Raw genomic sequence first — 13729 nt, 5'->3', positions numbered from 1 at the left:
GGTTAATACCTGGTCAATCTATTCTAGCGTTATGCTTAAGCGACCGTTGGAAGGGTCTTTGGTGTTTTGGGCCTATCTTCAATGTCCAGCTCAGGGTCCACAGGTTCAGGGCTTTGTGGCTTTGAGCCCACGATCAGAGTTGAACGAAACTCTTCTCTCTGTGGCCTAGTCCAAGAGTTAGCAAAAAACCCCCATTTTAGGTATATGGAAGATATTGTACAGCAGATATTTCAAATCAACATATCGCAGAACACAAGTCATTGTGATGACTAAAATCCATAGGGCAATAGATGATTGCCAACCATACTTGTCTTTTTTACGTTAGTATTATCTCTAGTTCAAGAACATTAACCCTGGGGGACTTACAATAAGGGGCCTGGACGGCGGGCCAAACTAGAACTTGGCTCCACGCTGAGACTGCATAATACGTTGCGATAGCAATTCCGACAACCAGTGTCCTAGCCTCCGGATCTTGCGGTAATCTACGAGTTTTAGTTGTCATTCCAATAAACCGTACCGGGAATATTCTCACAGATCAGACAGCCAAGCCATGATGAGAGGCGCAGTTCCCAGTGTTAAATACGAGATAAAGTAACTTGTGTATGCGGTAGCTAATGGTGTTGTGTCCGGATGGGAAGTCCATATGCTCATAGCAATACATGGGACAAGGCCGATAACAGCTACATTAGGAGGTACATATTAGTTTCACTCTAATCGCACGTTCAAACCTGTGGGATCTACTCACCCTGTGCTATAATCAAGGTCCATCGTGTCCTCAAGAGATCTGATAAAATAGCCCAAATCCAGACTAGAACATATAATTAGCTTGGCTAAAAGGGGGTAAGAGACGTGTATGTACCAAAGACGACGTTTATAGCACTACCACCAATCGGAATGGCATTAACTTGAGATGTAGACCAGACAGGTGTACCATCTGGATTCTTCAAGCTTTTCAAGAACAGATTAAAGTAGGCGTATCCCCACGGCGCCAGCACGGTCGCGATGTATAAAACTGGGATAAAGTAGGTCACCCAGTTCAAAAGAGTGCGCCTATATTCAATTAGTACTGCTTAGGGTATTTCAAGGGTGTTGATAAGGATTTACTTACTTTGCACCAGCCCAGGTCATTTTCTTCGGTTCGGCTCGTCCGTGACGTTCCAAGCGTTCCATCGCAATTTTGGCGTGCCCCCTTTTAAACCAAAATGCCCTAGGATTGACGCGATTTGGTAGGTCCGGTAACAAAAAGAAACCTAGGGCGCCCACAAAGACCGTCATGATCCCATTGATGATGAATAGCCAACGCCATCCGGCCAGGCCGTTCGCATCGTGAAGAGTATTGATGATGGCGACTTGCAATGCCCCAGACAGCATAGAGCCAATTGCTTGGCAAGAATGGTAGAATCCCATCCTCTTAGCAAGTTCTGAAGGCGTATACCAATGCACTATATGAGCGTCAAGGTAAGTATCTATAGGTGTACAGCAAAGACGAAGGGGGATGGAAAGGGGATAAAAGATCTTACTAAATAATGTCATCATTCCAGGCCAAGCTGAACTCTCGCAAAGTCCCAGGAAAACACGAAGTATGTAAACTTGTTTCGCATTATGAACTAGAGCAATGAGTCCTGTTATAACACCCCAACATATCTCCAATCCAGACAACCAGTAACTTGGCCGCACGTATGTTAGAATAATTTGAGATGGGATCAGCATTATACAATATGCGACACTGAAATACGTAGTGAAGCTGCGCCAAGTTAGCTGACTCGCTCAATTTTATATAGACGACTGTAAACTCACTAGTTAAGCTCATTGCCGTTTAATCCAAGGTCTTCTTTCATCCCCGAGACATAAGCGTTGCTAATATTTTGCTGGTCGAGATCTTTAAAATAAAATATCAGACATCCTGCTGCTCTGTTACAAATTATTAATTCGAGGCTTACATTTGATAACTAGCGTCGAACTATACGTTAGCCAACCCGTCTTATAGAGAATCTAATAAGTTACCAACCTTGAGACACGCATCCGAAAGTCATTAGGAAGATGTCCAGTCTCTGAACGAGATCGCGCTCCTCTGGCGTCCGCTCATGGCGCTGCGCAAATGCTAATCGATTAACATTCATATTGTATAGCCCTTAAACTTAGACATGATTTATAAAAGAAAGAAGCCGAATCACCTTATTCGACTTGGGCATCTCCTCACTGATATAGCTGTGTCTTATCTTTGGCTAACCCCGCTCATGATTGTTATGACCGGGGGTTGGTTCATGATCTAACTACCTACTACCACCTAAGGTGCTTATCTGGTTTCTAGCTTAACATAGTGCGCCCTAAATCAAGAAGAGATATTGTTTGCCGAGATGTAAGACTCTATCACAGGATCCCTTGACAAAAGGGGTCCTGTGGATGATTTCTTATCGGGACATTTTGAAAACTTCCAGTCAAGCTTGTTGTTTCTCGTCAATTGTCGAAACCCCGACAAGTCTATACAATAAATAGTCTATCCACAAGCATATCTGCATTCTGCCAATACCGGTTGTATCAAAAGCGGGGCACTTCCATTCTTCAAAGCATACGAGCAGATGTCATTCTCATCGCATCCGCCCTCCAAGTCTTTTTCGGGCTGGAGACGAATTTGTCCCGATAACAACTTATAAAAACCGTTTCCATACGCGTTCAGATGGTACGCAAGCGAAAAAGAGTAATCCATGTAATAGCCGGGCTGAATTTCATTAATCGTTATATTCCAGTTAGGCGTCGTCCCGCCAGACGTTGGAGCGGAGCAGATGTCCTTAGTATATCCGTACGGTGTCCTGTCATCGAATTTCCAGTGCACTGAACACTGCGCGGTACTGTTGCTAAAAACAATATAACCACCCCCCGAGGCGTGTGGTGCAGGTCCCGCCGGTATTCTGCTAGGATTTGAGATGGTGATATTTAGACTCGTGGCATTGGTGCCGTATGGGCCGACACGGGGGCTGCGGTAATGGAATGAAGATAATTCCCAAGGCTTGAGGGGATACCACGGAGGCAAAGGAGGATCTTCCGACAGTGCAATATGGGACTGGCACAGGAGGCCATAAAGGATGATGGAAATCGGGTTGAAGAGTTTCATTTTTTTTCGTGTCGCTTGCTGGTTGTGATGCCTAGATATTTTCTCTTCGGGGTCGTACCAGATGTTAGGAAGTCTCAAAGGGAGGAACCTATCTATCGAAGGGAATTATATATAAAAAAAAGCTCGAAAATACATATTCGCCTTTAATACGTGATGATGGATTACTCTAGTAATATATGCAGGCAACGTTAAAGTACAACGTAGTAGCAGCACGTTCGAGACTTTCTTGTCCACCCGAAATGAAAGAAAGTTTCTTTATATAGAAGTCGTGTTAGCTATGACTTATGTCGGCTAAATAACAAAGAATTGGGTATACACCGGCATCAACATCTTACTACAATGGTACGATACGATTGGACAATCTTACGAGAATATATTCTTTTTACACAGCTGAATGGTTCTTCTTCTTGGCTGTTATACAAGTTCCAACTTTTCTTGAGGTAATGTCGAGTATCGAAGTTACGTTACTATCAAAGGTCTGTATCACTCTGGAATCTTTGGATACTGACTTTATTCAACAAACTACCTAACCTACCTACCTACGTAACCTACCAAAAACCATAGCACAGGTAGTTAGATAAACATTAGTATTACCATTAGATAAGAATACAAATCAAATATTAAAAAATAGTATTCATATAAATAATAGAGATGAAAAAACTACCTAGTAGGCAATCAACCCTGTGCTGATATTTGATATTACACACAGAATATCACCAGTGTGCATAAATTTGGTATCGCAGTGTGCAAATGATATCGTCGGTTGGGTCTCACTGTTGTGGATCCCCATACAGAGATGCCCCTTTTTACAAACACTTGTCGTTCAACTGTTTGAAGTGATGATAGCCCAGCCACATGACAAATCTTATGTAAACCACGACCTGAAGTTAATAATCACTATACCAAAGTTGCATTGTATAGAAACTGTAAATTTCTCATGATATCAAGCCGTTGTTGCTTGGATTATGTTATTCTATAGCCGGGCTTACCTACGCCAGGCTCGGTATACCGGACTTTTCCGGAATTCAAAGAACACCGAGCTAATAATATCCGCTGTCCGAAACAACATGGCTTTAGTATCATTCATCATTTTACTCTTGTCCAAAAATTAGCAAACCCACCATCATGTTACAGGAATAACTTAGTAAACGGATATAGAATATTAATTCCATTGTTAAAACCGCCTATGTACTATCTAAGTTGTGTATATAACAAGCCTAGATGGCGACTAGAAATCGAGTTGAACAGCATCAAACAAGATACAGAAACACAAACGTAAAGACACTTGCTAGAAGTTCATTGAACAAACTATCCATTCAAAATGCGATCTCACGACCACCGTCTCATTGGGGCAGCCAAAAACATCCCCGTCAACCCTCAAACTCCCGTCTTTTCATTCAGCCCTATCGTTCTACCCTTCTCAGACCGACCTCTTGACTTGGACTTGAAAGTTACGGCCCCTGCAACTGGTGACGCTCTTCCAATAATTCTGCTCTCTCACGGCCAAGGCCGAAGCAACAACCTTAACTCCCTGGAGGGCTATACCCCTCTTGCTGAATTCTGGGCTGCGCATGGGTTTGTAGTGATTCAGCCTACACACTTATCCTCTTTATCAATCCCGGTCGAGGCACCCCCAAAAGGCAATGAGTACTATTGGAAAGACCGTGCCCAGGACCTAGTCAGGATTCTCGATGAAATTGACACCATTGAGGCAGCTGTCCCTGGACTAAAGGGGCGGTTGGACAAGACCAAGGTTGCCGTCGCAGGACACTCCCTAGGATCATGGACAGCAAGTCTGGTTTTAGGCGCCAAGAATATCGATTCACGAGACGGGACCGCCTTTGAGAAGTTCGAGAAACGCATCAAGGTCGGGGTATTACTTACCGGCACGGGAAATGCAGGCGAGGACCTTTCGGATATGGGACGCCTCATAGTTCCCTTTTATGGACCTGACTTCAGTGAGATGAAGACACCAGCTCTTATTGTGTGTGGAGATCAGGACGTTAGCCCGCACCTGACGACCCGCGGCGCCGATTGGCATGCGGACAGCTATCACCTCTCTCCAGGTCCCAAAGACCTGTTGTGGCTCAAGGGAGGAAAACACGGACTTGGAGGCGTGAGTGGCTGGGATGCAGCAGAGACGCAGGATGAGAGTCCCGAACTCCTAGGGGCAGTTCAGCGATTGACATTGGCATATCTGCGAAGTGCACTCTACGATGATAACTCTTGGGACAAGGCCCTTGATGCATTGAAGCAGCTTGGTGAGCTGGGTACAGTTGAGAGCAAACGATGAGTAAAGATGAGTTGGTTCAATGTTAATAAGTTGGTTCTAAGAGCTGTCGATTCCGTACCTACCTGGGCAATCTTACAGGATCCATATCCATAACATTCATTATTATCATTATATAACTAGATATTTAAGTTATCTCCTCTCTATAGAAACGGCGTTTCATATCATCATAATGATGTTTTCAAGGCTTTTAATATATTTGTGTGAATTGTGTATTTTACGTTCGCTTTGTTAGACATCAATGCTAACAAATTCAAAGTGAATTCCTGGACTCAAAGGTACTATATTGGCAAAGGCTCTTGGATAGATCTCCCTCCCTTATATGTACGAGGTGCCTCTTAGAGTGTCATTCGCGTCTTTCTCGTGAGCAGCTTCCATAGATACCTTGAAATCGGCGTCCCTAGATAGTCACGGACTTGTTGCGGTCGTCTAAACAGTCCCACGTAATAGGCAATAGAATCATTGTCCGTGATTCATACGGTCACTAGGAATACTGTAACCATGCACATCTCATATGATTCCAAACACCTCTGACTCAGGTATTCATTCAATGTAGGTACCCACCTTGTTTCTTGTAGTCTACGGATGATAGTAAAAAAATCACGCCGCGAGAATATATAAACTCTTCCATTCTATCATCACTTACCAAGGCTTTCACACAAAACGAAATTGCACAATTTCTTTTACTAGTTCGCCTTATATCAGTTTGCATCTACTCAAATCAATTCGAAACCATTGTTTACTCAAAGAGGCTTCACGAACTCCTGCTCACTTCCGCAGGTTCAGTTGCCGTCAACAATTAAACCCATCTATCAACATGGCGAAGCTCACAGATCTCCCTACAGAATTACTGCAAATGATTGCAACTGCAAGAGATGACCGCACTCCCTGGGAAATACTAAAAGAGGAGGACCTAGCCAGACTATCTGTAGTCAATCGACAGCTACATAAAGCAATAAATGGCATATTCTTCTCTTACGGCATTCACAACGGAAGCAACCCCCCCTCTTATGCTGCACAATATGGCAATCTTCATATTTTAAAGGCCATGGTCGCATTCCGTATCGAACCTATATCTTGGCATTACATATTACTGGAGGCTTGTGTATACGATCACCTCAATATTGTTGCCTGGATACTAGACCGCGGTATCAAACTAGAGGATCTCGGCCTCACAGTGAATACCGATTCACACCACCTGTTTAATCCGTGGGTGAGATCTTATAGGCGTCGGTGGATGCCTTATGGGGGGTATAAGCTTCCCTCTCTTCAGAAAGGATGCGTCGCCTTGAAGGTTGCAATCGGCAACGGAAACCAGGATATGGCTCTACTCTTATTATCGCATGGCTCCAATCCTTTTTTTGTCACAAAAGAAGGCAAATCTATATCAGCATTACACGAGGCTGCGGGTGCCAATATGGTCCAAGTTGTGGAGTATCTAATACAAGAAGCAGGGCTACCTGTTGATCTACCTGATTATCGCGGATTTACTCCCTTGCGTTACGCAATAAAATATTCACAGAATCGAGATCTGGACACCGAGATGCTGGAGAAGCTGATAGAGCTTGGGGCAAATATCAATAGTGAAGCTAGTGGTGAGCTCCCACTTACGTCGGCACTGTCGAGGGCAAAATATAAGCATGCATCTATGTTGCTTGATGCTGGGTCGAAAGTTGTACCGGACCAGCCATTCCCAAGAGTCAGGTTCCCCATACATGCCTTGATATACGGCTCGAAAGGGGTCGCATACAAGTGTCCGAGACAGATTGCTCTACTCCATAGGCTTGTCGACACTGGTGCTGACCTACAAAAGAAATACATATGGGGCCATACACCATTGAGGGAGGCATTGTTAAACGGAAGCGAGAGTCTATTGTCATATCTTCTACATATACTTGGTGAAGAGCAACCACATCCGGATGATCTTCTAGACGTATTAGTATGGGCTTATGAGCGTGTACACCATTTCCCCAAGAAGGTGGAAGTTGTACTGAAATGGGGGGCCAGAATGGACACCATTTTAAGTAATGGTGAATCATTCCTCTACTGGGCAATCCGTAACAACACTATCAAAACCTACTTCTTGGACAAGCTCTTAACAAAAGCGACCGATGCTATGCTTGACCGCAGCTATCTCGATGACCTTCTTGTAGAGCTCACCAGCCCCGTTTGCAGCACGACCGACTCGTATCAATTCTTACAGATTCTCGGCGAGCATAGTGCTAGACTCAAAAGCCCCGATCACCTGTACGATGTCTCCTTACATGTTATAAACATTTCTTGGACGGTGCAGGACTGGTTAATTGCGGGATTTGATATTTTACCGGCCGAGAAGCTGCACCGTCTATTTCTCCTCGCTCTGGAAAAGCGCGAAAAACTAATCCCCTACGAGTTACTCGACCGTATTGAGCCGAATATTTCGGAGCTGGACCCCGAGTGGTTACATGAAGCTGCTAAATATTGTCACTTCGGCATTATCACTAGGCTCTTAAGGTACTCTAAGAGTTCCGATTTGAATGCTGTGCAAAAGTCAACTACAGTCTTGGCAAGGTTAATATACCACGACAGTTACGAATGTGCTCTTGAGGTGATGGAACACGGCGCTGATCCAATTTTACCTACCAATCATCCAGTCTGTGATGGTGGGCAATTTCCACCTCCATATGGAATATGTCCAGGAGCATCAGCTTTCGAGATAGGATTACATGAAGGTATCCCCCTCGAAATCATCCAGAAGATGTGGCAGAAGATTGCTCCTGAGGCCCGACCTGACCCGGGGCTATTTATCCCATGTGTCTACAATGGAGAAGATAAAGAAGACCGTCACAGTGAAGTGGTCGCGTGGTTGAAACAAGTCAGAGTGAAGGATGATGGATAACTCAAGATAAGGGGGTGGTTCAGGAGGCTTGATAAACATGGAAGATGCATCGAGAGGCGCCTGATGGCTGCAAGTGTAAAGTCTTTTAATACCTATAGACGAAAATGAATTAGGCCAGTACCAGAGGCGCGAAGCTACCATACCGATTACATAGAAGTAAAAGCTTAGCAAGCAAATTCTCCGAGGTTTTAAAAAAGAGATGTGCATGCTGTACTGCTTTGTTCAGAATAAATGCTTTGTTATTGAAACGACAGTGATTATATTGCCACCGACGAGGGGGAAAAAAGGGTAGAATATAGCTAATTTCAAAGCAAGTCTTTGATTTAAAGTGACCTTCAAAGGTTTCGACCAACACGTCATTCCACTATGTATGATCAGTCATACGAATGAGCCAAAATCGAAGTGTGTAATAGGCCAAGGGGGTATGTAGATATACTAGTATGAGGTAGATATACTAGCGGTCACCTTCTATAGATATTCTATAGATATTCAGTTGATCAGGTGGGTGATATGGGGAGAAGGGCTGGATCTGTAACAGATTCTTTATAACCTATCACAATCGCGAGCTTTGTTCGAATGTGCTTTAATTCTGTAATTTCGATTATTAGCACCTGGTATTTCGAGTATAACATCAACTGTACGAATACGGACACAATTCCAAATCATCTATACCTAACGGCGTAACAACGTAGTTGCATTTTCCCTAGAGTTGGTATAGCACGTTTCCTTTCTCAAACGAGAGAGCTGGATAGAATAAATGGTATCTAGCGTAGAAGTAACGAAGACTGCTCGACAAGGCTATGTAACAAAACCTAGGCTCTTTCTCTTCTCACACTCTTATGCGTATCATAAACCCGTGACATGCAAGCATCGCTCTACTTACCCCCAAACCGTCTAATCCCTGCCAAAACGTGGCTTCCGGCGCCGATAAAATGTGGTATTCCCCTGTGCTGAGAAAGGAGGCCAAGAAAGTCGCCATCATCCGCGATAGTCGTGCGCATCATCGATTGGATAGTTGCACTTAAGCAAATCTAACCTCGTTGAACAGACCTGCCCGGACCTGAACCAGGCTCGCCAATTCCAACAAGAACTGTTGGTAGATAATAACATTGGTGAGAATGTGTGAGACCGAAACTGTCTTTACTTCGGGTGGTGTCTCGGGTGGTGTTGGGGCAATAGATTGGTCCACAACATCGCCCTCGTCTTTACTATCTTGGTCTTCTGTGGTATCTGCTTTCCCTTCATTTTCATCTTCTTGTTCCTCCTCGACATCTGCCGTAGCATTGGCACTCTTTCGTTCAAAGTCTAATGGAATCGGTTCGATCTTCTGTGCTGGTAAGCTTATTTGTTGGGCAAGTATTCCTTGATCGACTGCTGCGAATGCAGCAGCTTCACTGACTATCAGACTATCGTTACCAGAATGCTGGCTCCCAGGAGAGAGCGATCGTGCCAGTCCGCTCTTGGACGGATTATCGTAGTTTAGAGGAAATTCTTTCGGTGGAGGTTGTATTGATTTTGGGGTTGGCGATGTAACACCTTGCCCCCCTGATGTACCTGATCCCGTACTTGAACTTCGAATTGTTTCCTTCCGCCCACGTGGGCTACCTGACCGGCTTGGACTTCCAAATTCGGACAATATTCTCTGCGCAAATCCTTCAAGTGCACTGGGACGCTGTGGGGATGCCGCGCGAGATCCATCTTGACTTGTTTGATCTGGTATAGAGGCTCCCGTGGTGGAGGTTGGCCGGAAATTTTGATTTGGTATAACGGTATCAGCCGTTTGGAAGGCTTCACGGCGTTGCTGCAAGAGTTCCTCGAATCGCGGCACCGAACCTCGGAAGTAATCAACTTGATCAGCAAGCGCCTCTAGAACAGTGAGAATGCGCGGCAAGGCCGATGACTGCCATACCGGCCAACGACGGCACTTTTCAATTTCTTTTAACTTCTCAGTATCGTCAAATAAAGGGTATTCGGGGTCTAAGGGGAAAGATGTAGATTCATCAGTATCACCATCGTATGAATATCTTCTTGGGTGTCGCATAAGCCATCCCTCGACAGATATATACCCGCATACCGCTAAATCAAGTATAGTCTCCGTAGCGGATAGGTTCATCTCGACGGGATTAATGAAAAATGAGTCCAGAATATCTAAGATGCTATTCCACAAAGGATCTTCCGCGCTCAGTGTGTGTGGCAGGACATCTCCAGGTGCTCCAGGCAAGGAGTCGGGAATTATTGGTAGATTGGGGTTGTTTGTGGGGAGGTTTGGAGTAACCAGTTTGAGAGAACATGGGTGACCTTCTACACGCGACATGCTGTCTTTCAGGATGTTCTCGTATATCTCATTGAAATTGTCTTGGCCCCCAACAGACCCGGCTAGGGTAGTGAGAAACTCGACTTCTTGTTCATGAGCACCCACAGTTCTACGAGAACTATTGGTATCGATACCTTCTGTGTGGAGAAGAGTCGTAGTCGCGTACCGGTGATGCCGCTTAAGGATCGCCGCCAAGAGCTGAAGCGTAACGCATACGGTCTGCTGATTCCGAGACTTCAGGCATGATTGAATTAAATCAACTAGATTGAATAGTAAGGGTGTATAGCTAGGTTCAACTTTAGTAGCCATCATAGTGGCGAGGTCCATGGACTTTCGCTTTCGCGCAGCGCTAACCGACGGCTCGGCATCGGGCGGCGCGGCCGACTTCGCATCTGGGAGAGCTAGCAAGTAGTGAAGGATGAGGTTGATCATATCGGGATGATCCAAGGCTTCTAGTATGCGTCGAAGATAAGTTAAGACGGCCACTGATGAGCCTCCATCTACATCTGAAGACTCCAAGAGGGATGGGTACCTTTTCGAAAAGTTAGACCATAGATAGTTAGCAAAGGTTTATGTTAGAACTTACAGTAGTTGTTGCAAGAAAATGACCTGGAAATGCTCGAGAAGAGTTGATTTCACTTCCACCGATCGACAGTGGTTAAGGACATCCTGCCAGAATAGCAGATGGGAAAGGAACGTCTCTAAATGCAGCTGAAAATCTGGGCTACAAGAACTAACAATCTCAAAGGTTGATGTAGGATGTTGATAATCGGACAAAGCAAGAACTGGAGGGAGGTTCTCCGGGGGATGGTCGATAACAAGCTTCCGACTTAGTTGACTATATAACGCGCCAAGTCCGGTAGCCATCAGGGTCGACAAGTCACTCTCTACAATCCACTGTTCCAGAGCAACAGAGGAAGAAGCGGCTTCGATGATGTATAACAGACCAGTCCGAGCGAAGTCACCGATTTTCCCTTCATGATGTATATAATCCATCAGCAGATAGAAAAGCGGAAAGTCCTGCTTCTGAATCTTTCCGGCAAACTTCTCCCTCTGGTCCTTGGTCTTCTCGTCATTTGCATGGCTCTCGGGGTGGGATTTGAACCAAGCAGGAAGGATACCGGGCTCAAGGCGGATCTTAGTGGTGATATTAAACGCCAACTCGACAACCTTGACTTCGGTATCGGGACCTAATCGAATACTGTTGATGCCCGTTATACGAACCAGAAGATTGGTTAAGCTCGCGGAAAAGGCTTCACTTTCGACGAAGGCCTCCTCTTCACTTTCGATAAGAGTAGCAAAAAATAGGACGGCTTCCTTAATGATCCACTCATTGTATGACGATGTCGCTATCTTGGCGATCGGAACGTAGATCTGCTTGGTAGCGGAGAAGGATACACAAGGATGAGGTAGCGGCCGTCGGGATTCGTCGGCGAGTATATTGGTGAGCCCCTGGAGGCGGAGCTCAATGTTCTCGGCGGCATCTTCGTCTCGGGCGATATTTGGGCAGTTTCGCCATATTTGCTGGTGAAGGAATTAGTTTACCGAGGATTACCGAGGAATAGAACATAGAAGAGGTTGCTAGACTCACGAGGAGTTGGCTGTATTCCTTCTCGAAGCGTTGTCGACGTCTTATGGGATCCCGTGCGGCATCCTTGCTCGAGCTCCCCGAGGACAAGCCGGTGTTTGCTATGAGGCGCGACCACTGAAGCTAGAATTAGTAATTCTCGGTCGCGAAAAGTATGAATAGTTTATGAAATATTTTGAATTTTGGATGGTTAGATGAGGGGGAGAGTGACTTACAAAGTCCATAGCGTCTTGAGAGGCATTTCTCTCAATTCTCAAAATACGTGTTTAGAAAAGTTGCAATTATCAGCATTGAGGCATTGAATCTTAAGCTGTTTCTAATCTATTGTGGTAAGTCGCATAAATCACCCTCCAAACCCGGTGCCCAAGATGTTTCTTGATGATTAGGCAAACCGGGGTAATCCTTGCATTACTGGATTAATTAGGTCTATATCGGTTACACGATGGCTGGAGTGAGGCTTGATCTTTTGTGGCTTTACTTTGCTACCATTTGGAGGTCTGCTATGGATTCAAATTGGGATTTGTCCACCTTTGGAATTCGTGTAACACAGAAACAAGGCTAATTTTGGTACCTGTAACTCATACCCGATACACGTGCAGGTACCACACCTCGGTAAGAAGTCTCCACCATTAGATAGGTACCTAGGTACATAGTACACCTATCATTACTGTCACATGACCTAAGGTCATTGGACCCACTTAGTGTATACATAAATATATATATTTTATAAATATTAAATATTCTTCTTAAATACTTTAGAATATAATAATAATAAAGATAATATAACATATTATTATAATTAATAATTTTATTATTTTTTTCGTTTTTATTAATATAAGATTATATAATTTAAAACGGGAAAATTAAATTAAACTAAACCAATTAAACCGTTTATTAAATTTATTTGTTTAAGTTATTATTTATTAAATAATCTTTAAACTTAAATTATTATTTGCTTAACGATTTTTATTATCCCGATTATTTATTTTATAAATATTTATTTAATTAATTAATTATATTTTATAATTTTAATAATATTATATACTAAATATTAATAATTTATACAATATTTATATTAAATATATAATTATTAATTTATTAATTTTTTTAAATTAATTATTTTTATATTTTAAAGATTTAAAAAAGAAATATTACTTTTGTTTAATTGATTTTTTTTTAATAAATTTATTTTTTACTTATAAAACATTAAATAACGTTATTTATTTAATTATTATATACTTTTTTTTAATGTTAAAGAAAGAAATATATAAAAATATAATTTTAATTTATTTATTAATTAAATAATAATTTTTTAATATTAATATCCTTTATCAAATTAATTATTTTTATTTTATTAAAAAGATTATTTATTAATCTATTAAATTTTTTACTATTTTATAATAATTCTTAAATTCTTTAAAATTTTATTTTATAAATTTTAAAATAATTAAAATAACCTAATTGTTTAAAAGATTAAATTAATGTCAATTAAATATTTAATAATAATTTTATATTATTTATTAAATAATTTTACAAAATTAAATTAT

General features: G+C 42.7%; 5 protein-coding genes across 5 annotated transcripts; 2 read left to right on the top strand and 3 right to left on the bottom strand.

Moving 5' to 3' along the window:
* Window positions 1-35: 35 nt before the first annotated feature.
* Window positions 36-2120, bottom strand: F4813DRAFT_388083 (putative allantoate permease; the record flags this gene model as incomplete). The annotated part of the gene is made up of 11 exons (XM_049246646.1): window positions 36-165; window positions 221-311; window positions 367-482; window positions 533-680; window positions 746-808; window positions 860-1050; window positions 1109-1442; window positions 1521-1744; window positions 1798-1879; window positions 1941-1949; window positions 2009-2120. 11 exons carry the CDS (start codon window positions 2118-2120, stop codon window positions 36-38), a joined length of 1500 nt encoding a protein of 499 aa, XP_049100786.1.
* A 44-nt stretch (window positions 2121-2164) lies between these two features.
* On the bottom strand, window positions 2165-3310 carry F4813DRAFT_30084 (uncharacterized protein). Its single transcript, XM_049240760.1, has one exon. The coding sequence runs from the start codon at window positions 3110-3112 to the stop codon at window positions 2498-2500; it is 615 nt and encodes a 204-aa protein (XP_049100785.1). The 5' UTR covers window positions 3113-3310; the 3' UTR covers window positions 2165-2497.
* A 907-nt stretch (window positions 3311-4217) lies between these two features.
* On the top strand, window positions 4218-5569 carry F4813DRAFT_354781 (alpha/beta-hydrolase). Its single transcript, XM_049242792.1, has one exon. It carries the CDS (start codon window positions 4434-4436, stop codon window positions 5403-5405), a length of 972 nt encoding a protein of 323 aa, XP_049100784.1. The 5' UTR covers window positions 4218-4433; the 3' UTR covers window positions 5406-5569.
* Window positions 5570-6219: 650 nt separating this feature from the next.
* On the top strand, window positions 6220-8462 carry F4813DRAFT_395230 (ankyrin; the record flags this gene model as incomplete). Its single annotated transcript, XM_049247678.1, has 1 exon — window positions 6220-8462. One exon carries the CDS (start codon window positions 6220-6222, stop codon window positions 8278-8280), a length of 2061 nt encoding a protein of 686 aa, XP_049100783.1. The 3' UTR covers window positions 8281-8462.
* Window positions 8463-8784: 322 nt separating this feature from the next.
* Window positions 8785-11695, bottom strand: F4813DRAFT_30062 (Retinoic acid induced 16-like protein-domain-containing protein). Its single transcript, XM_049240757.1, has 4 exons — window positions 11181-11695; window positions 9697-11126; window positions 9164-9612; window positions 8785-8869 (listed from the first exon to the last, which is right to left on the bottom strand). The coding sequence occupies exons 1-3, from the start codon at window positions 11588-11590 to the stop codon at window positions 9302-9304; spliced, it is 2151 nt and encodes a 716-aa protein (XP_049100782.1). The 5' UTR covers window positions 11591-11695; the 3' UTR covers window positions 8785-8869; window positions 9164-9301.
* Between the last annotated feature and the right edge of the window lie 2034 nt (window positions 11696-13729).

This window comes from Daldinia decipiens (assembly GCF_022478715.1).
Source record: "Daldinia decipiens strain CBS 113046 unplaced genomic scaffold F4813scaffold_11, whole genome shotgun sequence".
Lineage (NCBI taxonomy): Eukaryota > Fungi > Ascomycota > Sordariomycetes > Xylariales > Hypoxylaceae > Daldinia > Daldinia decipiens.
The sequence above is the reverse complement of the archived record's forward strand: the minus strand, read 5'-3'. Positions and strand labels throughout refer to the sequence as shown.

Coding starts and splice junctions, on each gene's coding strand:
- F4813DRAFT_30084 (XM_049240760.1), bottom strand. CDS start 3,112: ATGAAACTCTTCAACCCGATTTCCATCATCCTTTATGGCCTCCTGTGC.
- F4813DRAFT_354781 (XM_049242792.1), top strand. CDS start 4,434: ATGCGATCTCACGACCACCGTCTCATTGGGGCAGCCAAAAACATCCCC.
- F4813DRAFT_30062 (XM_049240757.1), bottom strand. CDS start 11,590: ATGGATTATATACATCATGAAGGGAAAATCGGTGACTTCGCTCGGACT. Junction 11,127..11,180: donor ATTTTCTTGCAACAACTACT/GTAAGTTCTAAC, acceptor CTTTTCGAAAAG/GTACCCATCCCTCTTGGAGT. Junction 9,613..9,696: donor TCCTGGGAGCCAGCATTCTG/GTAACGATAGTC, acceptor TAAGCTTACCAG/CACAGAAGATCGAACCGATT.